Genomic DNA, 24,956 nt, shown 5'->3' on the forward strand with positions numbered 1-24,956 from the left:
GGGAAAAAAACCATACCAATTTAAAATACAGGTTAAAATGCAATTTAAAATACAGCCTCACTTTTAAAAGTAGCCCACAGATCAAAACCATAAGAGGAGGCAAACACAATGGTCAGACTGAGTCCAAACCAAAGGCCAGGTGGAACAGCTCTGTCTTGCAGGCCCTGCAGAAAGATGTCAAATCCCGCAGGGCCCTGGTCTCTTGTGACAGAGCGTTGCACCAAGTCGGGGCCAGTACTGAAAAGGCCCTGGTCCGGAGGACTTCCGGGTTGACGCGATCTGGAAATGGCGGATTCCCTCCGAGCTGCGGAGGGAATCGGCTCTACCGAGGACGGGTCTTTGCCGCGCCGGCGACGCGGGGACCCTTAAAAACCACAGGCGCGGATGCCTGCGGACTGAAGACTCGGCGGGTGCCTTAAGCGCCCCCCCTGATTCACGAAGAGCCTTTTTAAAGGCTGCGGAGAGGATACGGGGGTGGCGTGGCACTGAGAGTCGATCGCTACCTCGGTGGAGCGAAGCCGCGAGCCATGACCAGAGAGCGCTGACTTCCTTCCTTGAAAATTTGGACTGAAAGAATCACCCGTAAGACGGATTGGGACTTTTAAAAAATTTATCCTGAATTGGAGACGACCGGGGGGTGTACTAAAAGGAAGTCTGCACCCCCCCCCCTTGCAGAAGATCTAAGCAACGGCATAAGAGCTAAGCTGGAGAGCCTACCCTTGGTGGGGTGAGTTAAAAAGGACATTAACTTTCAAGATTTAGCTAAAGGAAATTTTGGGCTGGAGAGTGGAGTTTTGGAAACTTTCTTTTTGTTTTAAACAACCCCCCCTCCCGGGCTCGGGAACGTCCTGCCTTTGTGCCTGTGTAAGAGCTGCGGAGTTTGACAGTTGTCAAAGCTGTCAAACGGGCGGTTTAAAGTGGAAAAATCGCTATCTAAGATCCCTCTGGACTAAGACGAGTTATAATTGAGCCAAAATTGTTGGAAACAAAGTAATAATAATTAGTTAAAGGACTGTTGGAGAAAAGACTAATAAGTAACCAGATTCCCCCTAGGGGTAATTCTGTGAAACTACAATGGATACAATGGCTGTGGAAGGAAAGTTACTAGTGGAAATCGAAAGGATGTTTCAATTGGTGGGAATCTTACAAGAGCAGAGCTTGGCCATGAATAAACAACTTGTGACTATGACCTTGGGAACAGGCAACTCTGCTCTTTGTATTGAGGACCTGAATGAGAAAGAATCCACAGCTGAATGGGAAACAACATCTACAGAGGTGGAAGAGACTAAACAACAAGAAAAAGAAGAAGTAACCTTGGGAAGCAACAACCAAAAGCTGACATCTGTGGGACACAAGCAAGGAGACGCTGGGAACATATCTACCACAAGTCTGCGAAAGACACAGAAGAAGAAGGAGGAGGTCCCGGGACAATATGGAATACAGGAACTTAAAATAAAGAAATATGATTGGGGCCTCCGTTTGGACTTTGATTTTGAAGATATAGGCTTTGTGGAAATTTTTCAGCAGCTACTTTCAAATCTCCTTGTGGGAAGAGAATATACTTTGATGGCGAAAGAACTTTCTCCAGACTCGACGGCTGACATAAAGGACTACCAACAAGACAGGCGGAGAGGGACTGAAAGAGACTTGAAAGCCTCGGACGTGAGGAACCCAGGCTGAGAATCTCGAATTTGGATTTCTATTGGGAAGGGACAAAAACCGGGGATGGGAGGGAGGGAAGAGGAGATTCTTAAAAACTCTTAAGACTTTTAGGTTTGGTTAATACGACTTTTAATTAAGACAAAATGGAAATCGATGGAAGAGAACTTAAGTCCAACTTAGGAAAATCAATTTTTATTATAAAAGAGGTAATAAGGTGAATAAGATGGTTAAGAGGAGAAACACCAACTTGCTGATATAATCTTGGGAACTGGGATGCACGAGGGGGGTGGGGGGAAGTCATGGAACAAGGTTATGAAATGGGGATATGCTGATTTTATACATGTTTTTGTCTTGTGTTTTTTTTTTCCTGTGTGTGTTTTGTTTTTATAAAGCAGAAAACCAAATAAAAATTTTATATAAAAAGAAAAAAGAAAAGGCCCTGGTCCGACTTGAGACCAATCTAACCACCTTGCGACTTGGGACCTCCAAAATGTTGTCATTTGTGGACCTTAAGGTCCTCCATGGGGCATACCAGGAGAGGCGGTCCCGTAGGTACGTGAGTCCTGGGCCGCAATTAAAACCATGTCATGCTGCCATTCCTATAATACTAGTTTAACCAACTCATTTCCAGGTTTGAAATGGTCATAATCCAAAATGTTCATCAACCAGGCTGTTCATAACCTGAGGTACGATGTACAAAGCCATTTATACATTACTAACTATTTTGATATGCTACCTTGATTACTTTACTACATGAAAGTACAACTTTACATTAAAACACCAGATCATCACATACATGGGATGCATTTAAATTTGATTTCCACCTATAGGAGCCTGTTCATTAGAAGGAAGAAATGAACCCTTGAGAGAGCCAGTGTGGTATAGTGGTTAAGAGCGGTGGTTTGTAATCTGGTGAACCGGTTTCGCGTCTCCGCTCCTCCACACGCAGCTGCTGGGTGACCTTGGGCTAGTCACGCTTCTCTGAAGTCTCTCAGCCTCGCTCACCTCACACAGTGTTTGTTGTGGGGGAGGAAGGAAAAGGAGAATGTTAGCCGCTTTGAGACTCCCTAGGGTAGTGATATAGGGGGATATCAAATCCAAACTCCTCCTCCTCTTGTTGAGGAAAATTCTTTCTACACTCCATACATCTAAATGGTTCCTTCCATATAAGTCCGTAAACATTTTGTAAGTACTCCATTAAACAGAAGCAGTTTCTGCACTCCTGGAATTTAAATGTTTCTTCCTTTGTGAGTCCATTGATGTTTTGTAAGGTGTCCACTCTGACTGAAGTTCTTTCCACACTCCATGCATTTAAATGGTTTCTCGCCTGTGTGAGTCTGTTAATGTACTCTTAGTTTCCTTTAGACTGAAGCTCTTTCCACACTTCATACATTTGCTGTATAAGGTTTCTCCCCTGTGTGAGTCCTTTGATGGTTTCTTAGCATTCCGCTGTGACAGAAGCTCCTTCCACACTCCATACATTTAAATGTTTTTTCTCCCGTGCAAGTCTGTTGATGTACTCTTAGACTTCCCTTTTGAATGAAGCTCTTTCCACACTCCATACATTTAAATGGTTTCTCCCCTGTGTGCGTTCGATGATGTAAAGTCAGACGATAACCTGAACGAAAGCTTTTTCCACATTCCAAACATTTACAAGGTCTCTCACCTGTGTGAGTTTGATGATGTCTATTAAGTGATGAACTCTGACTGAAACTTTTTCCACACTCCATACATTTAAATGGTTTCTCCCCTGTGTGACTCCGTAGATGTTTTCTAAGGTTTCCATTATGTGTGAAGCTCTTTCCGCAGTCCATACATTTAAATGGTTTCTCCCCTGTGTGAGTTCTATGATGTAAAGTCAGATGATCACTTGAACGAAAGCTCTTTCCACATTCCATACATTCATATGGTTTCTTCCCTGTGTGAGTCTGTAGATGTTGTCTAAGGCTTCGATTATGTGTGAAGCTCTTTCCGCAGTCCATACATTGAAATGGGTTCTCCCCTGTGTGAATCCGTAGATGTTGTCTAAGGTTTCCATTATGTGTGAAGCTCTTTCCGCAGACCATACATTTAAATGGGCTCTCCCCTGTGTGAGTCTGTAGATGTTTGCTAAGGCGTACATTATGTGTGAAGCTCTTTCCACATTCAATACATTTAAATGGTTTCTTCTTTGTATGAGCCTGTAGATGTTGTCTAAGGTTTCCATTATGTGTGAAGCTCTTTCCACATTCGATACATTTAAATGGTTCCTCCCCTGTATGAGTCTGTAGATGTTTGCTAAGGTTTCCATTATGGGTGAAGCTCTTTCCGCAGTCCATACATTTAAATGGGTTCTCCCCAGCGTGAGTCCGTAGATGATTTCTAAGGTTTCCATTATGTCTGAAGCTCTTTCCGCAGTCCATACATTTCAATGGTTTCTCCCCTGTGTGGGTCCGCTGATGGTTGCTAAGGGTTCCATTATGTGTGAATCTCTTTCCGCAGTCCATACATTTAAATGGTTTCTCCCCTGTGTGGGTCCGTTGATGGTTGCTAAGGTTTAAATTATGTGTGAAGCTCTTTCCACACTGCATACATTTGTAGGGTTTTTCACCCATGTGAGTCTGATGATGTCTATTAAGTGATAAACGCTTACGGAAGCTTTTTCCACACTCCATACATTTAAATGGTTTCTCCCCTGTGTGAGTCCATTGATGCTGTCTAAGGGTTCCATTACGTGTGAAGCTCTTTCCACAGTCCATACATTTAAATGGTTTCTCCCCTGTGTGAGTTTGATGATGTAAATTCAGATGACCACCTGAACGAAAGCTCTTTCCACATTCCATACATTTAAATGGTTTCTCCTCTGTATGAGTCCGTAGATGGCTGTTTAGGTTTCTATTATGTGTGAAGCTCTTTCCGCAGTCCATACATTTAAATGGTTTCTCCCCTGTGTGAGTCCGTAGATGCTTGCTTAGCATTATGCTATGACAGAAGCTCTTTCCACACTCTATACATTTAAATGGTTTCTCCCCTGTGTGAGTCCGTTGATGGTTGCTTAGCGTTATGCTATGACAGAAGCTCTTTCCACACTCTATACATTTAAATGGTTTTTCTGTTGCGTGAATCCTTTGATGTACAATAAGTTGTCTACTCATACTGCATCTCCATCCACACTGCATACATTTGTAGGGTTTCTCACTCATGTGAGTTAGATGAAGTAAAGTAAGAGATGAAGTTTGTCTGACGCTCTTTCCACACTCCATACCTTTAAATGGTTTCCCCACTCTGTGAGTTTATTGATGTGAGTTTATTAACTGTGCACATGGACTGAAGCACATTCCACATTCACCACATTTAAATGGTCTCTTCATATTTCCAAATGAAATTACAGATGACACACTGTCTTCTCCATAACCTGCTTAGAAATGAGAGGAGAGGAAAACCCCTGTTAGTATTTCAAGGAAGAGAACCAAGACTGTAACACACATCAAATGCAATTAGCACCTTCTCTTATTTCAACCTATTGTACATTCCTCCCTGTCTTCTTTATGTTCCAAATTTTAAGCAAATGAGGTGAAACAATGCCAAATGATAGGAACGCATCATCAACCTTCCATAATACTAAATCATCATTAATAAAGTAGTTTCATCTAAGAATACAGTTTTGGGGTTGCCTTTTTAAATAAGGACCTGCCTCACAGGAAAGGGAGTTGTTCTTCCACGAACGTGCCCTCCATTTCTCAGAATCAGAGTTGCTAATGACATTTTTCATTCTCTGTCTAATATTATTCCACCCCTGGGGCACATTTTAGCCCTTTGGACCTCTGGATATTTATAAATCACCCCCACAGTCCCTTGGGCCCCAGGAGGTGCATAGCAACTGTCAGTGTTTGTAAAAAGCAAAAAAGGAGGAAAGGGTTCTGACCTCCCTTTGTCTCTTCAGCCTGGTCCTCGGACCCTTGTCAGCACAAAAGAGTCCATGAGAATATCCTTGCAGAGTTTTATTCTTAAAAGTCTTTGTTCAAAAGCAACCGAACAACTATACACACCAGCACTAACCAACCCAAACACCAGCAACCAAACTAACATTTCTCACTCTATATATACAACTTGGTGCAAGCCGCTGAGTCATGCTGACCCAGCTTTATTCGCATTAAAGAAACAGCGGCCATTTATCTGTGACACCCCTTCTGTTTCTTAAATGTGAAAAACCCCAACAGAAACAATACATACATACAATACATACATACACTATATACATAAACCCAGTTTTGTCATCAATTCATTATGTCATGTTGCTGGCAAAGGCTTGGTAAACAAATCAGCAATATTATCTTGTGACTGACAATACTCCAGTTTGATCACCCCATTCTGTACACAACCTCTCACATCCGCATGACGGATAGCAATGTGTTTTGATGCGGATTTCATTATTTCCGAGCCCGCTAATGCAATGCACGATTGGCTATCTTCATACTCTTGGATAGGCAAATCTACTTTACAATCTATATCTTTTAGTATCTGTATAAACCATATGATTTCATTGCATGCTAGCGACAGGCTCCCATATTCTGCCTCACAGGATGAGGTTGCAACAAATCCTTGTTTTTTTGACCTCCATTCAATTATGGAATTGGCAAACATAACCATTCCACTTGTAGATTTTCTAGTAGCTACACAGCTTCCCCAGTTCACATCAAAAAATACTTCTAGTTTTTCATCTTGTGTACTAGATATCTTTAAACATACATTTAATGTCCCCTTTAGGTATCTGATAAGCCTTTTCAAAGCACACCAATCGGCAGCTAATCAGCCACAAAGAAACACACACACACAAGAAAACCCTTTTTGCACCTTCTTCAGCTGCTGCCCTGCAAGGGGGTCATGAAGAGTCGGACACAACTAAACGACTAAACAACAAGAGTTGCCATTTTGGGGTAGGATGGCTCTAAAGTCTTATTTTTCAAATGATGGACAGATTGTGATTGATTCTCAGTTAAACATCTGGCTAGTTCAAAGGACAACCTTGTGCTAGGTTTAAGAACTTCTGAGAACTTAAAGAAGAAATGTCCTTTCATCCAGGGACAGTACACATAGATATTGGCCTATTCTGACTTCTTTTACTTAATGGTGACACAGACCATTCATAATGAAAGATGATTCTTCACAACAAGTGTGTGAAGACAAGAGACGTCAGTTCACTATCACATTGTTCACTGCTGCTGTTCATTGGATCAGTGATTTTGTTTAAATGAGCTACACATACTGTAGGGTCTCATTGCATACTGAAAGGACATACCCCTCAATTTTTCCTGCTCAGTGGTTGTTGTTTTTTTGGTTTTGGGCAAGGAGATGAGCTCAGACTCATCATACCAGAGTCTCTCGTTTGTCAAATAAGTAAAGCGTAAGTGTTATTGATGTTATTATGTTACTGTAAAAATCTTCAAAAAAGTTCATCTTGTGAAGAAGCAAAGACAACACAAACCTGGGAGTCTCTGTAGATTTTGCGTAGTTATTTTAAGGTGGGGGCAGAGAGAATTTAGCGTGCTGCAAGGGAAGTGGGGGGACCGGAATCCTCTCCTGAAGACCCCCCCCCTCGCTCGACTTGAAGGAGACCCTACTCCTCTCTCCTGCGCTTAGAAACCCCATTTGCCCCCTTTCACCCCTAGCCCTGCGCGCCGAATCTTTTCCTAGCGCCCCAATCTCTCCATCCGGAGGGGCCTCGCAAGACCAGCAGGGAGGCGGGGAAAGAGGTGGGACAGGACGGGTCTCCATCCAGAATTCTTTCGGTTCCCTCAACCCTTCCGTGGACTCCCTCACTCCGTCTCTACCACCAAAAGGGACCCACCCCGGACAGGCAGCAAGTCCCGAGGGATTTCTGCAAGGGCGAAACCCGAATGAAACCCTGTATATCAGCCAGCCCTGCTTGGGGGTGGGGGCGCTACGGTCACCCGCCTCCTCCCCTCTTGATGGGCATTGCATTTCAATTCCCGCAAGGGCGCCCAAACGGGTGGGGAGCAGTTGAGCGTCTCTTGGCCATCCCGGACCAAGTAACACGGTGCAATGCAAACCCTGCAGCTGTTGAGTCCCCACTTTGCAGCCGGAATGCAAGGATCCGGGCCCCCTCGATGGGTTCTAGGAAAGGAGCGTTTTTGGAGAGAGCGTCTCTCATCATCCCCCCCCCCCCGCAACCGCCAATTACCTCTTCCCTAACACGCCGCATCTTTACCTCTTTGTTCTCTCCTGGCCATCCGCCTCCCCTGCTCCCTGCTCCGATTTCGTTTCCTGTAATATAATGGGGAGGTGGGAGTTGTCTACCGACGCCCCTCTTCCCCTTTCCAAAATCTTCCACTTCTCCAGCGGCTGCTTTTGCCCCCTTGCCTGGGAACATCCGACACGTTTTCGAACGAGGGTAGGGGGGGTGGGCTCGCAATTTCAATCGCAGAGCAGCCCCCGCCTGTGTAAGGAGGGGAACCGGAGGTGACGTCACGAGAAGTGTGACAATTTTGCCATTTCCTAGCTGAACACATTCACGCACACACACGCGCGCGCGCGCGCCAAGGGCGCAGCTGCACCCTGCAGGCGGATCCACAAGAAGGCGGTTTTCTCCTTACTGGGACCAGAGGCGAGACACGCACCCCGATCCTGTAAATTCCCCAAGTCAGGCTTTTACCTTATGCACCTTCACCTGGAAACAAATTTCATGGCTTCCGTCTGAGAAAATGCACATCAAACTACAAAGCTAGGACACACGACCAATGCAAGCTGCTGATATTAGTTCTGCGTAAATACAGTTTTTTGTTTTGTTTTGTTAAAGCATCAAACTACCTGCCCCCCCCCTCAGCTCCGGCAGCGGCTATGACGAAATGAATAGAGGCCCGGGAAAAGAGAACCAATCAGAAGAGCCGGAACGAAGAGGCGAACCAATCAGGTGAGCCGGAAGCTGGGAAACCCATTGAAGAAGTTGCGGCATGGTCATTCAGCTTTTTCTGTTGATCTGCCGCTTCCGTATTCCGCAGCCTGAGGCTCCCACTTCAGTCAGCCTGATGGTTCCGGATTAAAAGTTCGCTGGGGAAGTTGGGAGAAATTACCTGGAGAGGAGCAGAAAGAGGTGCAAGATATTTATGGGTGGTTTGCTTTTACTCTCCCTGAATCTACAAACGGAGCAGTTGGGAGGAGAAGGGGGGGGGGATGAGATTGCTTGCGGGAGGGGGATGAGGGAAGAGCAAGGAAGAGCCCCCCCCTTTCCCTCTGGGAAGCAGTATTGGGGGTTGGGATCAAGGCAATCCAGATTAAAAGTGGTGGTTGTGGGTTTCCTGCCCAGCAAAGTTTACATTGCAAGATTCTCTTTTCAGGTGTGGCGATCTGGGCAGCCCAGTTTATTATTCACTGCCTTGCTGCGCATGGGTGAGCGAGGCCCAAATTTAATGCCCCCCCCCGTTCCAAGGTGGAAGTCTGGTGGGTGCCATAGCAGTTTATGGTTTTTTGAAAGGGTACCTTGTCACAGTACTTTTTCCAGCTAAGGCTTAACTCCCTGTGCCAGTTTTTTTTCTGAAATTGCAGTAGTCCAGACTTTCTGTTTCTATCTGCAAGTGTTCCACAGACTTCTAATTTTGATTAATGAGTTGTTGAGCAGCCAATAAAGAAAATGCGATTAGTTGTTCATATCTCAGATTAGCATTCTCTTCTTTAAAAATGGCTAACAATACCAAACGTCAGGTAGATAGGATGTTTAGCTTTCACTAAGTTATATATGGACCCCTGATAATTAAGTCCAGTTGTGAACAACTCTGGGCTTGCAGCGCTCATCTCGCTTTACAGGCCAAGGGAGCTGGCGTTTGTCTGCTTCCGCAGACAGTTTTTCCGGGTCATGTGGCCAGCATGACTAAGCTGCTTCTGGCGAAACCAGAAGAGGAAACACTGTTTGCCTTTCCACTGGAGCAGTACCTATTTATCTACTTACACTGTGTGCTTTCGAACTGCTAGGTTGGCAGGAGCTGGGACCGAACAATGGGAGCGCACCTCGTCGCAGGGATTCAGACCGCTAACCTTTCGTTTGGAAAGCCCAAGCGGCACAGTGGTTTAACCCACAGCACCACCCGCATCCCTAGATAGATAGATAGATAGATAGATAATCTGTGTTTGGATTCTGCATTAGTATTTGTGATTAGAATTTCAACTGGAGTTTATGGACCTAGAGGCATATGCAGTAACTTATGGGTTCGTTAGAAAATGTGTAGATAATTCCAGATGTTGCCTAGCTTTACTTAATATTTGTTCCCTGGTCAAAGGTATACTATCCGTGTAAATGTCTCCCACCCTAAATAAATCCGTTTTTCTCCATTGTTCTCATTAGAGAGCTGCTCCCTGCTTTCAAGTGCATTGTGGCAACAGCGGAGTCCTGGAAGTGGCCCAGTTTCCGCCTCCTTGTCCTCTGTCTCTTCCAAAGGCAGCACAATGGCCTCAGAGGCACCATCGCTTGCACTGTCTCTTCTCAGAGGTGGAGTGGAAAGAGGAGCCAGGCAGCTTCCTCAGGTAGGGAAAGAGCAACGGGAACAGGGTGGAGGGAAGAGGCACAGATGGGACCACCCAGCTTCCCTCTGTGTTGAGTGGGGGTGATGGAGATCTAAGAGCAGCTCTGTCTTCCTCTTCTTCTTCCAGGCCCTCTTGACCTTTGAGGAGGTGGCTGTGTTTTTCACGGAGGAGGAGTGGGCTTTGCTGGATCCAGGCCAAAGAGCTTTGCACAAGGAAGTCATGGAGGAGAATTATGAGGTGGTGGCCTCTCTAGGTAAGGGCACATTTTTATGCCTCTGGGCTGCTAGACGTTGGAGGTGTGAATCTCCTGTTTGAGCCATTTATTCATGGTGTGTAGGAACAACATACCTTGTACGGATAGCCTGCTGGATCAGCCCAGTGGCCCATTTCATCCAGCATCCTGTTGCCTGTGGGAAGCCAGCAGGATTTGAGCATAGAAGCATCACTCCCCTCCGGTGGTTTCCAGAAACCACTGCCTCCGACTGTGGAAGCAGAGTAGAGCCATCTTGGCTAGTGGCCATTGGTGGACCTCTCCTCCTCAATGAATTTAGAGCATTAGCAATTTCCCATCTGACTTCTTTGTAAACTCTCAGGCGGATGCCATGCGGACCTGGAGTTTTATCTGTTTTAATTTTGTCTATTTGACTGAGAACGTCATATCTCACCACCACTATCCATCTTATCCAGCTCGGCCTCAAGGGAGATTAATAATAATAATAATAATAATAATCCCCTCTCTCCTGACTAGTTTCCCCAGCCACTCTGGGCAGCTTCCAACACATATAAAAACATAATACAGTGGTGCCTTGATTCTCGAACATAATCCGTTCCAGGAGTACCTTCGACTCCCAAAACCATTCAAAAACCAAGGTGCAGGCTTCCGATTGGCTGCAGGAGCTTCCTGCACTCAAGCGGAAGCTCGTCAGAGTTTTGGCTTCCGAAAAACGTTCGCAAACCAGAACATTTAACCATTTACCTGTGTAAAACATAGAACATGAAAAGGCTTCCCTATACAGGGCTGCCTTCAGGTTATAAGGGAAAATGCTTTTTAAATTGCATTTTAACCTGTCTTTTAAATTGTTTTTCCCCCCTCTATTATGTTTTTACTGTAATTTTACTGGTGTTAGCTGCCCTGAGCCCGGCTCTTGCCGGGGAGGGCGGGGTATAAATATATATATTTTTTAAAAAATTATTATTATTAAATATTTTGTTTTTTGTTTATTTGCAAGAGTGGGGTGCCCTGGCATCCTTGCCCTCCTGCAGAGCTCATGTGTCTGTCTTACTCGGACCTAAGAAGTTCATCTGCCGAGGCTCCCTCTGGCTGACGGAGTGCCCTTCTTGGCTGGCTAGTTCCGCATTTAAAGTCCCAGCTACTTCCTTCTAGCTATTGCCTTCTAGCTTACTTTCCATAAGACTCCTGAAATAAGAGCTAACTACCGTATTTTTCGCCCTATAGGACGCACTTTTCCCCCTCCAAAAATGAAGGGGAAATGTGTGTGCGTCCTATGGGGCGAATGCAGGCTTTCGCTGAAGCCTGGAGAGTGAGAGGGGTCGGTGCGCACCGACCCCTCTCGCTCTCCAGGCTTCAGGAGAGCCCCACCGCCAGACCCACAAGCTCGGGGGACAGCGGGGAGGCGCAGCGCGCCTTTCCCGCTGTCCCCCGACTTGGTTAGAAGGCTGTCGGAGGGCTTCCCCCTCCTCCAGCCCCGCAAGCTCCCAGAGCCATGCCAAAGCTGCACGCAGCTTCGGCATCGCTCTGGGTCCTGTTCTGGGGGCCCCGCGCCTGGGGGAGGGGGAAATAATTTTTTCCCCCTTTATTCCCCCCCCCCCAAATCTAGGTGTGTCCTATGGGCCGGTGCATCCTATAGGGCGAAAAATACGGTAGTTACTTTTCTATTTACTAGCATCGGAACACTTTTCAAAGTACCACTTACCCTGTAGTTCCTTACTTTACTTTCGTGTGGGTCTGTGGCAAATTGTTGTCAGGAGCCAGAATCAGGAGGAGGTCAGCAATAAAACACCCAGTGTCAGTGAAGTTGTCCCTTTATTCAAAGAACCCCAAACAGTGCAGGCCTAGTGGTCACTCTTCCCAGTAGGTCTTGCCCCAATGAGGCAGGTGCGAGGGCTGATGTTCCCTGCCTTCCCACTGCTCTCTAAGGCCCTGCCCCTGGTTCTTTCCCCAGCAGCCTAAGGCTCCTTCGTCTTGTCTCTCTTTGCTTCACCCTCTTCATTCCTCTGTGTGTTCTGGGAGATCAGTGGGGAGAGGAGCTGGTCAAAGCAGGAGGGGGAGCTTCCCTGGCTTCTTATCCAGGTTGCCTCTACTTTGCTTCTTGATATCGGCCTCTGCTTTCACCTCCCAAGGCTGGACTACTCTCTTCCACAGCCTCCTCCTGCTCACCAAACCCTCCTCAGCTTCCAACACCTCCTGCTCCCGGACTGCTCCCTCTTTTCCTTCTGAAGGCCCCTCGTCATCCCACCACCAATCCCCTGGCTCTGAGCCTTCTTCCCCAGGGGTTCCCCCCACCTCACGCTTCTCACTATTCCTCTGCATCCACCCAGTCCATGTTGATTCTCAAGGCTCTCTCTCTTTAGGTGGTTGATAGGGGGACCTTCTTTTACTCTTTAGATAAAGATTTTTGCAGATTTGCTGTCTGAAGCAACATTCACAAGGTGTGTATGTTCACATAAACACACCTTGTGACAGTGGGGACCATGCAGCCCCCTCCTACTCATTCTATGCATCTTTATAGGATCTGAATACATACAGTGGAACCTCAAGTTACATTGCCTTTGGACTACGTAAACTTGGGTTGTGCACTGCAGGAAACCTGGAACTACTGGAATGGGTTATTTCTGGGTTTCGTCGCTCACACATTCACAGAAGCACTAAACTGCACTGTGTGTGTGCGCAGATGCAGCACTTTGAGTTGTGAAAGTTTTATGTTCTGGATGGGCCTCTGGAACGGATCACGTCCGTAACATGAGGTACCACTGTAATCCGAATCTATGACCTCAAAGGCGAGAGAATAGATTAATTTGAAATGGCCGGTTGTGCCCCAAAGTAGCTAATATTATCTCTTTCCTTGACAGAATCAGACCCCAATTCCTGTTGGGAAGAAAGACAAGGTCCATTTCTCCAGAATCCCAAAGAAGGGGAGATGTCAGCAGGTAGGTACTTAGATGTGTCGTGGGGCCCTCCAGGAAGTGAGGGAGAAGCCGGATGCCAGTGTGGTGTGGTGGTTAAGAGCGGTGGACTTGTGATCTAGTGAACCGGGTTCGCTTCCCCGCTCCTCCACATGCAGCTGCTGGGTGACCTTGGGCCAGTCACACTTCTCTGAAGTCTCTCAGCCTCACTCACCTCACAGAGTGTTTGTTGTGGGAGAGGAAGGGAAAGGAGAATGTTAGCCGCTTTGAGACTCCTTAGGGTAGTGATAAAGCAGGATATCGAATCCAAACTCTTCTTTTTTATGTCCTGCTTCTGGGCTTCTTATCAGCATTCCTTTGGCCCCTGTGGGGCTCTTGGAGTAAACAGGCCAGCGAGACAAATGTGGTTTTCAATGCCTTTCCATTGGGCCTTGGGACTCTCTCCTCCCCAGGCCCTGACCCTTGTTGACCAGTGCTGCTTCACATCCTCCTCGAGTCCTTTTTCCTGGCTGGGCTGTTTCCTTGAAATGGGGCTTCTTCCTTGCCTGGATGGGAGGAGAGAGAAGGGTGTGTAGAAAACGTGCTCCTGTCCAGAGCTGACATTTGCATCCATTGACACACCCACGTCTGCCTCTGGCCCCACAAAGTGTGAATATGCGGCTCTCAAGCTGTAAAAAGTTGCTCACGCCTGAGAGAGACCATTGGTCTGATCCAGCAGCCCTTTTCTAAAGAGTAGAGTCGGCCTCTAGGTTGAGGTTTCCTTTCCGCATTGCTAGTATATGCCCCAAATTAAAATAGCCTCCGCGGTGCCTCTGAACTGAGGTCAATGTAGAGTGAGATCCTCTTCACAAGTGCCAGAGCGATTCTGCTGGGTTCACATGGCCCTCTGCTTTCCCTCAGCAGGACAGTTAAGACTTTGCCTTTCCCTTATTTTGGCACAAGAGCCATGGCAGCCGTAGTGCTAGGAGTGTTTGGGTATTTTGTATTCCAAATTAACTCTTTGAAACCATTTCCCAAACCAGACTTCATCACTTGGGAGAATGGAGAAGATCCAGTTGGATGGGGCTCTGGGAAAGTGGAGAGATCAGCAGACACAGCTCTGCTTAGTGACAGCATGTGGAACAGGAAGGGACTTGTTGTCTTGAAACTGTTGCATATTCAGAAGCTAACTTCAGATTCAGTTGGGTAGGAAGAAAAGGAGGAGGGACATACTTGAAAACTGTAAAATCAGAGAAGCGGAGAACTGGGCTTGATCTATGATTCTGCCTTGCAATTTGAACAATATTTTCTTTTTCTCCTTCCCTCAAATCAGGTAATTGGCAGAAGAGTGAGAGTTATGGTGAGCCATCCGTAGTGTCATTAGAAAATGTGGAGAGTGAAACAGCGGACGAGATATTTGTAAATCAACAATCACCCCCAAAGCATGTAGAAAACATGTTGAAAAATGGGGAAAGCACACCTTCCACTACTCAGGACATTAGTATTCATATACCCTTGAATTCACAGGAGGAATGCACAGGAAGCAGCAATGTGGAGTGTGAACAGAGGTTCAGTCATAGTGGAAGGCTCAGTTTACATCAGAGAACCCAAACAGGGGAGAAAGCGTTTCAATGCACGGAGTGTGGAAAGAGCCTCAGTAGTGCTGGTAACCTTGTCAAGCATAAAAAAATCCATGCGGGGGAGAGACCCTTTAAATGCATGGAGTGTGGAAAGAGCTTCAGCCAGAGCGGAAACCTTATGGCACATCAAAGAATCCACACTGGGGAGAAACCATATAAATGTATGTTGTGTGGTAGGAGTTTCAGTCTCAATCACCATCTTACTTTACATCTAAGAACCCACACTGGGGAGAGACCTTACAAATGTATGGAGTGTGGAAAGAGCTATTGCCAGAGTGGACACCTTGCTGCACATAAAATAATGCACACGTGGGCAAAACAGTTTAAATGCATGGAGTGCGACAAGAGTTTTCTCAGAAAATTTGACCTTACTGTGCATCAGAGAACCCACACAGGAGTGAAACCTTATAAATGTATGGAGTGTGGAAAGAGCTTTTCCCAGAGAGGACACCTTGCTTCACATCGAAGAATCCATACAGGGGAGAAACCCTTTAAATGTTTGGAGTGTGGAAAGAGCTTTCACAGGAACTGTGACCTTACTGCACATCGGAGAACCCACACAGGAGTGAAACCTTACAAATGTATGGAGTGTGGACAGAGCTTTACCCAGAGTGGAAACCTTAATGCACATCAAAGAACCCACACAGAAAAACCCACCCTTTAAATGTTTGGAGTGTGGAAACAGCTTTAGTCACAATTACCACCTTACTTTACATAAAAGAACCGACGCCAAGGAGAAACCGTATCAATGTATAGCGTGTGGAGAAAGCTTTGGAGGGAGTGATGGCCTGACTGTGCATCTGGGAACCCATGCCGTGGGTAAACCCTCTATAAGTGAATGTGAAAAAAGCTGCAGTAGGAGCAGCAAACGTATTTCATGTAAGGGAATTATTTGCTGTTTTGTTTTCCCCTTAAACCAGGGGTCTGCAACCCGCGGCTCCGGAGCCGCACGTGGCTCTTTTACACCTAGCGAGGGGAGGAGGCGCATTGTGCGCCCCGACACTCCCCACTGTGGCGGGCGCTGTACTGGCTGTGACGTCGCATGGGGGCGGTGCATGCGTTAGTCACGCACCGTCCCAACGTCACCTTCCCGCCCGCCCGCTACATTGTAAGGGGCATGTACACTGCATTGAAAGGGGGCATGTACACTGGTCACTGTTTTGAAGGGGAGTGAAGAACACACACACAAAAAAAAGGTAACTTGTTAATTTAACGTTTATTTCTATGAGGAGGAGTAATTCTGAGGGGTCAAACAAAGAAATAATAAAATAAGTGACAAAAAAGTTATTTTTATAATGACGAGTTTTGCGGCTCCCAGTTTTTTTTCCCTTCGGAAACGGGTCCAAGTGGCTCTTTTTGTCTTAAAGGTTGCAGACCCCTGCCTTAAACTGAGGGTTAATTGGATGCTGTTGGAGCTCCTTGGCCTGGGGTGGGAGCTCCAAGTTTGAATCCAAAGGAAGTCAAATTGGGTAGGAGAGGCAGACGGTTTGATGCTCACCACCTAGCCAAGGCATGTGGCCCCAATCCACAGGTCGTTCGCCTCCTTCATCAAATTCTTTCGGTCTAGTGACCTGACCTGATTGGAGTGATTTGCCTAAAATCTTTTGTGTGTTGATGCCCGAAAAATTTGGGGCATCGCCTCCATCCAGAGGGAGAAACTTTGTCCTGGGATTCTTCCCCCTGCATGACTCTGTGCTTCGGAGATTATGATGAGAGAGAGACCTTCCCACAACGCAGGAGTGTCCGTGTGATTCTAGAAGTCTATTACAAAGAATAAATCATTTACGAACCCTTTTACACCGTGTTTCTTTCATCTATATACAATTTCCCTACTAAGGCGAGCTTAATCATTTGTTTCCGCTTTATATTGTAAGTATTATCTCTAACAAAATGCATTTCAATAGGGACAAATGTAAGGTTTTGCACAAAAATAGGATTGGGGGGCGTCTGGCTTTCTGGCAGTACATGCGAAAAGGGTTTGGGCGTCTTGGTGGACCACAGTCTTAACATGAATCAACACTGTGATGCAGCAGCAGAAAAAGAGAATGATATTCTAGGCTGCATCAACAGAAGTCTAGTGTCCAGATCAGGGGAACTGACTTGGTTCCAGTGCACACAACATGACGTCATGTCACACACACACGGTCTTGGAACCTGACTTCCAGTAGCACCAGGTTCCAAGGTCTTGCAAGCCCTCAGACAGCATCTCCGAGGTTTCACGAGACCAAGGCAGTCCAAGGGTGTTTTGACCTTGAAACACAATGAGCTTATTCCAGCTGCATCTCTGTCCCCAGGGAAACCTTGGGACCTTTCCAGGCACACTAGAAAAAAAACTAGAATATTTTGGTAAGCTTCTACAGCTTCTGCACCTCAGAAACGCCATTATACCTTACAGATATATCATCCAGACCATCATTTAGTGTGGGAACCTTGGATTTATACAGTGGTACCTCGGGTTATATACGCTTCAGGTTACAGACTCTGCTAACCCAGAAATAGTACCTCGGGTTAAGAACTTTGCTTCAGGATGAGAACAGAAATTGTGCGGCAGCGGAAGGCCCCATTAGCTAAAGTGGTGCTTCAGGTTAAGAACAGTTTCAGGTTAAGAATGGACCTCCAGAACGAATTAAGTACTTAACCCGAGGTACCACTGTATAGTGAATATATGAGACTGAAACTGCAGTCAGTGTCAACAGTAGTGATCCAGGGGGGTCTGGCTCACAGTAAGGCAGCTTCCAATGTTTGGAGCTGATGGTGAGGAACTTATCACAATTTACTGCAAAAGCGTCTCCTCTTCGCTACTTCACCTCCCCCGTTTTGTTCCTTCCTAAGCGTCTCTGCCGCGGACCCTTGATCAGTCTGCGTCCCCCACAAACTCTGCAGGGCTTAGTTTTCAGTAGAACTGCAAAAGGCCACCGGATGTGCAGCCTCTGCAACAGCCTCACAGGGGCAAGACCTACCCAGAAGAGTTGCCGTGCCCCTTAGTCCTGGTTCCCAGGACCAGACCTTGTTTCTGCTATTAAAGAGTTGTCAACAACAAGAGCAGCAGCAGCAACAGCTACTACTGCTACTTATTATTGCTATTTTAACATATTCCATATTGTTTTTGGAATGATGCAGGCAAATGAAGCTGTTCCTGTATTTCCAGCAATTAAGGGGTAACGACGTTCAGATTTCTGGGCATTGAATTACAAGAGGATCTGTCCTGGAGTGTCAACACAAGGGGGATTGTGAAGAAGGCGCAGCAGAGACTGTACTTTTTGAGAATTCTAAGAAAAAACCATCTTCCGCAGAAACTGCTGCTTGCCTTCCATCACTGTGCCATTGAGAGCGTGCTCACTTATGTGTGTGGTACGGAAGCTGTACTACCCAGGACAGGAGGGGGTTGTGCAGAGTTGTTAAGGCAGCAGAGAGCATTGTTGGCTGCCCACTCTCCACCTTAGAGCAGATTTATGCCACAAGGTGCCATAGGAAGGCACTGGACATAGTAAAAGATCCATCGCATCCTGGTCACTGTCTCTTCGAGCTCCTGCCGTCGGGACGGAGATACAGGACGATGAAGACAAGAACGAGCCGTCTTAAGAACAGCTTCTTCTCCAGAGCGATCTCGGCCCTGAATGGGAAGCCCGGACTTTGAAAGTCATCTAATCTTCCTTGCTGTACTATACTGTATTGTTTTAATTAGTGTTTTTATGGAGCAGTCAAGTAATTTCGTTGTCCCCGAAGGGGGCAATGACAATAAAGATATTATTATTATTATAAGAACCACGGGGCTTCCTGAAATCGTAGGTTGGCTCTGATTGGCTGTGATCCCTTTCTCCTCCCTTCTCCCCCCCCCCCCAGGTTGCAAGGTTGGAGACACACAGAGAGTCTCTTTAGGATAACTTTTCCCTCTAAGATGGAGGTGTACCTGCATTTGATGCTGCGTTGAAGGACACAGGTTTCCTGCAAGTAAGCAACATTTCTATGCTTGCAGGAACTCTGGACTAGTCGTTTGAGAAAAGGGATGAGGCAGCATAGTGCCCAGAAAGGATTCCTACTCTAAACTAAACAGTCTATTCCCCACGGTAAAGGTAAAGGGACCCCTGACCATTAGGGGCCGACTCTGGGGTTGCGGCGCTCATCTTGCTTTATTGGCCGAGGGAGCCGGCGTACAGCTTCCGGGTCATGTGGCCAGCATGACTAAGCTGCTTCTGGCAAACCAGAGCAGCACACGGAAACGCCGTTTACCTTTCCGCTGGAGTGGTACCTATTTATCTACTTGCACTTTGACGTGCTTTCGAACTGCTAGGTTGGCAGGAGAAGGGACCGAGCAGCGGGAGCTCAGCCCGTTGCGGGGATTCGAACCGCCGACCTTCTGATTGGCAAGTCCTAGGCTCTGTGGTTTAACTCACAGCGCCACTCGCGTCCCTTATTCCCCATTGTAGAGCTGTGCAAATGGTTCTCTTTTTCCAGAGGAGTCTCGAGGATTTGCATGGAAGTTCCCGTTATTACTGCGCAAACGCATGTGGGTAGCAGGGACCGTGATTCTATGAAATCACTGATGTTAAAACGCCTGCCTCATTCTTGACTAGGTGAAGAGTGGAGAAGTTCTCCCCACATCAATTGCAATCCCGATCCTTAAGCTGGTTTTGCCAATGCCTCCTTCTTCCAGCTGTTCTGCTTGGTTCTTTTCCAGGGCTCCCACTCATTTCGTGTCCCCTGCTGCCTCCCTGGAGAGGCGCTGGCCCTTTGATGCTTTTTAAAACGATGCAAAATACTTTTTTATTATGGCATCACCTCTGGTTCCCATCTGAACACAGGAAGGCACTGTTCTAAAGACCCTAATAGGCAACTAGGGCCTGGGGGCCGGATCCAGCCCAATCACCTTCTAAATCCGGCCCGCTGATGGTCCAGGAATCAGCATGTTTTTACATGAGTAGAATGTGTCTTTTTATTTAAAATGCATCTCTGGGTTATTTGTGGGGCATAGGAATTCATTCATATATTCCCCCCCCCCCAAAATATAGTCTGGCCCCCCACAAGGTCTGAGGGACAGTGGACTGGCCCCCTGCTGAAAAAGTTTGCTGACCCCTGTTAGGGTCTTCAGAGCAGCGCCTTCCTCTGTTGGATGGCAGCCGAAGAATCCCAGACAGGTGACCACCCAATTTCTTCTTGAAAATCTCCCTTCAAGGTGAGTCCACCACCTGAGAGAGTCCAATCCACTGCCAAAGAGGAAAGTTATTTTCCCTGACGCTCTTAGGCTTCAGTGAGCCAACCAGCTACAAATCCGTCTCTTATTCATGCCCTTCTTAAATCTCAGCTCATCTGTAAGCTCAATGCAAACCTGAATCTCTCAGCAAGAGAAGACCCTGTTTGGCAATACCTATGGCCCATCTCTCCTCTGAAGAGGAGACCTTTATAATATGCATCCAAAACGATTGCTTATCTTTACAATTTCCCAGAGGGAAATTTCTTTTAGATCAAAGGAAATCTGATTTCTAGGGAAACCTCTATAGGTGAAAAGGCAATATAGGTTAAAAAGCCATAGTTCTTTCTTAAATTAACAAATGATCATACGTTAATAGGAATAAAAATGTGTACCCCACCACCAAGACCATTCCATTATAACTATCCAACCTCCCAAAGTTTCAACACTTCTTGTGATGGTTTAACCCCTTTCCGTTTTAACAATACAAATTATGCAAACACCCTAAGAGCAACAGTTCTAAGATGAAGGCTATACATCCAGCTGTTTTAGACAACCTTTACGTTGATATTTGATGTGCTTGTGAGCAGACTAAATGTCGGTACTCAAAAGAGTTTCATTGACAGGACAAACTGAAGAGCTGTTCAGGATTGTGAAGCTTTATTTAGAATAAAAGGTAGGAGGCCCAAAAAAGGCCCTCCCCCAAATACACAAACACTCCAGGTTGAACAGATTTCAAAATCAAGCAGAGTGCTTGTAGCTCTATACCTGGATTAAGCATAGCCTATTCACAAGTAATGTGGGACGCGGGAGGCACTGTGAGTTAAACTACAGAGCTCCTTTCCTAGGACCCATCGAGGGGGCCCGGATCCATGCAATCCGGCTGCAAAGTGGGGACCCAACACCTGCAGGGTTTGCATTGCACCGTCTCCTTTGAAGTGCGCGCTCACACACACAAATTGTTACTGGTCCGGGACGGGCAGAGACGCTTAACTGCTCCGCACCCCTTTGGGCACCTTTGCGGGAATTGAAATGCAATGCCTGTCAAGGGGGGGTGTGTGACCACAGCGCCCCCGCCCCCAAGTAGGGCTGGCTGATAAATGGTAGAGACGGAGCGAGGGAGTCCACAGAAGGGTTAAGGGAAGCGAAAGAGTCCTGGACAGAGACGCGTCTCTAGCCCACGGGAGATCATGGAGAGATCAGCTGGAGCTGACCTCTCTTCGTGCAATGTCTCTTCGTGGTTTCAGAGGGATGGAGTCTGTTTCAGGAGTCTGCAGATTGGACCTGGGACCTTCTGCGTGCAAGAAGATGCTCTGCCCCCTGAGATGCAAACCCTTCCTTTATTTTAAATAATATTTTTATTGATTTTCACAGTAACCAACACCACAAAGAGTAAATATCAAAGTAGAAAATTTAAAAACAACAACAAAACCCTGTTTACATATTCAATATCAAATCCAAGTGTGGGATTACTTGAACCCCCTAACTTGCCTCCACTCCTGGTTCCATTGTTACCCTTATTAATTTATGCACGTCCATATAATCTTGTTTCTCTATTTGTTTCCAATTTTATCTGCCTTCGTAACATTACACATGTTTCTAAAACCCTGCTAATGTATTTAATAGATTTGGTTGGCATGCGTATTTATTCATGAAATTGGTCTATAATTTTTTACCTCCTGCAAGTCTGTCCTTTGCTTTGGAATTCAAGTGATGAGGGCCTTTTTCCAAGTATTTGGTAATCTGTCCTGCATTTAGAATTTCATTCATCACATTTTGTAATGGTTGAATTAAATAATTTTGCAATCTTTTATTATATTTCACTGTTAGCCCATTTGGGCCGGGTGACTTTCCCACCAACTGCCAAACTATTTGGCCTTATCTACACTTATATACCTCAAGTAGATTATATAATACAGTGGTACCCCGCAAGACGAATGCCTCGCAAGACGGAAAACCCGCAAGACGAAAGGGTTTTCTGTTTTGGAGGCGCTTCGCAAGACGAATTTCCCTATGGGCTTGCATCGCAAGACGAAAGCCCATAGGGAAATGCTGGCGGTCGGGAGCAAAGACTTTCGCCCACAGCCGGCCTTCAGAAGAGGACCTCTTCTGAAGGCCGGCGGGGGGGCAAAAGTCTTTGCTCCCCCCCGCCTGCCTTCCCCCCCGCCTGCCCCGGGCGATCTTAAAATGCTGGCGGGCGGGAGCGAAGCGTTCGCTGCCGACCCCCAGCATTTTAAAATCTCCAAGGGACAGCAGAGAAGTCTCTGTCCCGGGGAGATTTTAAAATGCTGGGGGTCGGGAGCGAAGCGTTAGCTGCCGACCCCCAGCATTTTAAAATCTCCCCCTGTCCCGGGGAGATTTTAAAATGCTGGGGGTCGGGAGCGAAGCGCTGCCGACCCCCAGCATTTTAAAATCTCCCCGTGTCCCGGGGAGGTTTTAAAATGCTGGGGGTCGGGAGCGAAGCGTTAGCTGCCGACCCCCAGCATTTTAAAATCTCCCCCTGTCCCGGGGAGATTTTAAAATGCTGGGGGTCGGGAGCGAAGCGCTGCCGACCCCCAGCATTTTAAAACGCTGTTCCGAAGGGGGGGTGGGGACACCTGCCCCCGCCGCCCCACTTCGGAAAGCTGTTCCGAAGTGGGGAGGGGGGCGGGGACACCTGCCCCCGCCGCCCCACTTCGGAAAGCTGTTCCGAAGTGGGGAGGGGGGGCGGGGACACCTGCCCCCGCCGCCCCACTTCGGAAAGCTGTTCCGAAGTGGGGAGGGGGGGCGGGGACACCTGCCCCAGCCGCCCCACTTCGTAAAGCTGTTCCGAAGTGGGGAGGGGGGGCGGGGACACCTGCCCCAGCCGCCCCACTTCGGAAAGCTGTTCCGAAGTGGGGCGGGGGGGTGGGGACACCTGCCCCAGCCGCCCCACTTCGGAAAGCTGTTCCGAAGTGGGGCGGGGGGCGGGAACACCTTCTGAAGGCGGGCAGGGGGCGAAAGTCTTTGTCCCCCCTGCCTGCCTTCCCAGGGGCTTTTAAATCGCCCCGGACAGCGGAGAAGTCCTCCGCTGTCCGGGGCGATTTTAAAATGCCGCCCGCCAGCATTTTAAGATCACCCCGGACAGCGGAGGAGTCCTCCGCTGTCCCAGGGTTTTTTAAAATGCTGGGGGTGGGAAGAAAAGCCCTTGTCCCCCCCCCAGCCTTCAGAAGAGGTCCGGGGGCAGACTGTCCCCGGACCTGGTCCGAAGGCGGTTTCCCTAGGAACGCATTAATTGATTTTCAATGCATTCCTATGGGAAACCGTGCATCGCAAGACGAAAAAACCGCAAGACGAAGAGACTTGCGGAACGAATTAATTTCGTCTTGCGAGGCACCACTGTAATAGAAAGAAATGGATATGTGAGAAGACAGAATGACTCAAAAGGAGTCTGAATATCAGTCTTTTACCTAGACTGTTTGGTATAAATCAAAGTAAATCAGCCGAAGACTTTCAGTTCCAATTAATTCAGAAGAATATGAAGAATATGAATAAGAAAAAACCAAGCACTTAGTTCCGTTTGTTAATTTCCAGTGTCCAACAGAGATAAATTTTGATAGTTCAATGAACTTCCATATAAATCCAAAATGTTCTTGCCGGAATGAAGTTATAATCCACTTTGTTTGTGTTCTTCCAACTTGACACAGTATTTAATCTTTTTCTAAATCAGTCTTCTTTAAGTATAAAATGTTAATGACTTCCCATATTGTTAGTAAAGACAGTTGTTTAGTCGGGTCCGACTCTTTGTGACTCCATGGACCAGAGCATGCCAGGCACTCCTGTCTTCCACTGCCTCCCACAGTTTGGTCAAACTCATGTTTCTAGCTTCGAGAACACTGTCCAACCATCTTGTCCTCTGTCATCCCCTTCTCCTTGTGCCCTCAATCTTTCCAAACATCAAGGTCTTTTACAGGGAGTCTTCTCTTCTCATGAGGTGGCCAAAGTACTGGAGCCTCAGCTTCACGATCTGCCCTTCCAGTGAGCACTCAGGGCTACCAATGTATCGTTGGTATTTAAAGTACAGTGGTGCCTCGCAAGACGAAAATAATCCGTTCCGTGAGTCTCTTCGTCTAGCGGTTTTTTCGTCTTGCGAAGCAACCCTATTAGCGGCTTAGCGGATTAGCGCTATTAGCGGTTTAGCGGCTATTAAAGGCTTAGCGGCTAAAAGGCTATTAGCGGCTTAGAAAAAGGGGGGGGGGAGCGAAAAAAATCGCAAGACTTGCAAGACGTTTTCGTCTTGCAAAGCAAGCCCATAGGGAAATTTGTCTTGCGAAGCAACTCAAAAACGGAAAACCCTTTCATCTAGCGGGTTTTTCGTCTTGCGAGGCATTCATCTTGCGGGGCACCACTGTAAAGGTAAAAAAAAGCAGAGACATCACCTTGCCAACAAAGGTCCGTATAGTTAAAGCCATGGTTTTCCCAGTATGATGTATGGAAGTGAGAGCTGGACCATAAAGAAGGCTGATCGCCAAAGAATTGATGCTTTTGAATTCTGGTGCTGGAGGAGACTCTTGAGAGTCCCATGGACTGCAAGAAGATCAAACCTCTCCATTCTTAAGGAAATCAGCCCTGAGTGCTCACTCAGCTGCACAAATGTTATTGGCCCAGAGATGGTGTGGTAAAGCTTCGCCCCCAACTGCCCCTCCCTCACCTGTCTTTGCTCTCCGGCCAGAACAGGTTTCTTGAGCAGGCTGGCAGGCAAGGCTTTATTTTTTCAGAAACACAGGCCGAAATAACACCGGTAGGGCTGCCACCACTCCCTTTGTTCCGGGGAACCCAGAGCCACAACCCAGGGAGAAGGGTGTGTCCCG

General features: G+C 47.0%; 2 protein-coding genes across 4 annotated transcripts; one reads left to right on the plus strand and one right to left on the minus strand.

Moving 5' to 3' along the window:
- Nucleotides 1–2,407: 2,407 nt before the first annotated feature.
- LOC308580613 (uncharacterized protein) lies at nt 2,408–8,102 on the minus strand. 2 transcript variants are annotated; one of them, XM_081182525.1, is made up of 2 exons: nt 7,871–8,102; nt 2,408–5,056 (listed from the first exon to the last, which is right to left on the minus strand). In XM_081182525.1, exon 2 carries the CDS (start codon nt 4,902–4,904, stop codon nt 3,048–3,050), a length of 1,857 nt encoding a protein of 618 aa, XP_081038651.1. In that variant the 5' UTR covers nt 4,905–5,056; nt 7,871–8,102; the 3' UTR covers nt 2,408–3,047. The 2 variants fall into 2 exon arrangements, with proteins under 2 accessions (XP_081038651.1, XP_081038652.1); XM_081182526.1 differs by having other exon boundaries at nt 2,408–5,059.
- Nucleotides 8,103–8,205: 103 nt separating this feature from the next.
- Nucleotides 8,206–16,733, plus strand: LOC308580907 (uncharacterized protein). 2 transcript variants are annotated; one of them, XM_081183199.1, is made up of 6 exons: nt 8,206–8,572; nt 9,998–10,176; nt 10,303–10,429; nt 13,267–13,344; nt 14,633–15,841; nt 16,314–16,733. In XM_081183199.1, the coding sequence occupies exons 2-5, from the start codon at nt 10,099–10,101 to the stop codon at nt 15,601–15,603; spliced, it is 1,254 nt and encodes a 417-aa protein (XP_081039325.1). In that variant the 5' UTR covers nt 8,206–8,572; nt 9,998–10,098; the 3' UTR covers nt 15,604–15,841; nt 16,314–16,733. The 2 variants fall into 2 exon arrangements, with proteins under 2 accessions (XP_081039325.1, XP_081039324.1); XM_081183198.1 differs by having other exon boundaries at nt 14,633–15,836; nt 16,307–16,733.
- Nucleotides 16,734–24,956: the final 8,223 nt, after the last annotated feature.

This window comes from Podarcis bocagei (genome assembly GCF_964188305.1).
Source record: "Podarcis bocagei genome assembly, chromosome: 2".
Taxonomy (NCBI): Eukaryota; Metazoa; Chordata; class Lepidosauria; order Squamata; family Lacertidae; genus Podarcis; species Podarcis bocagei.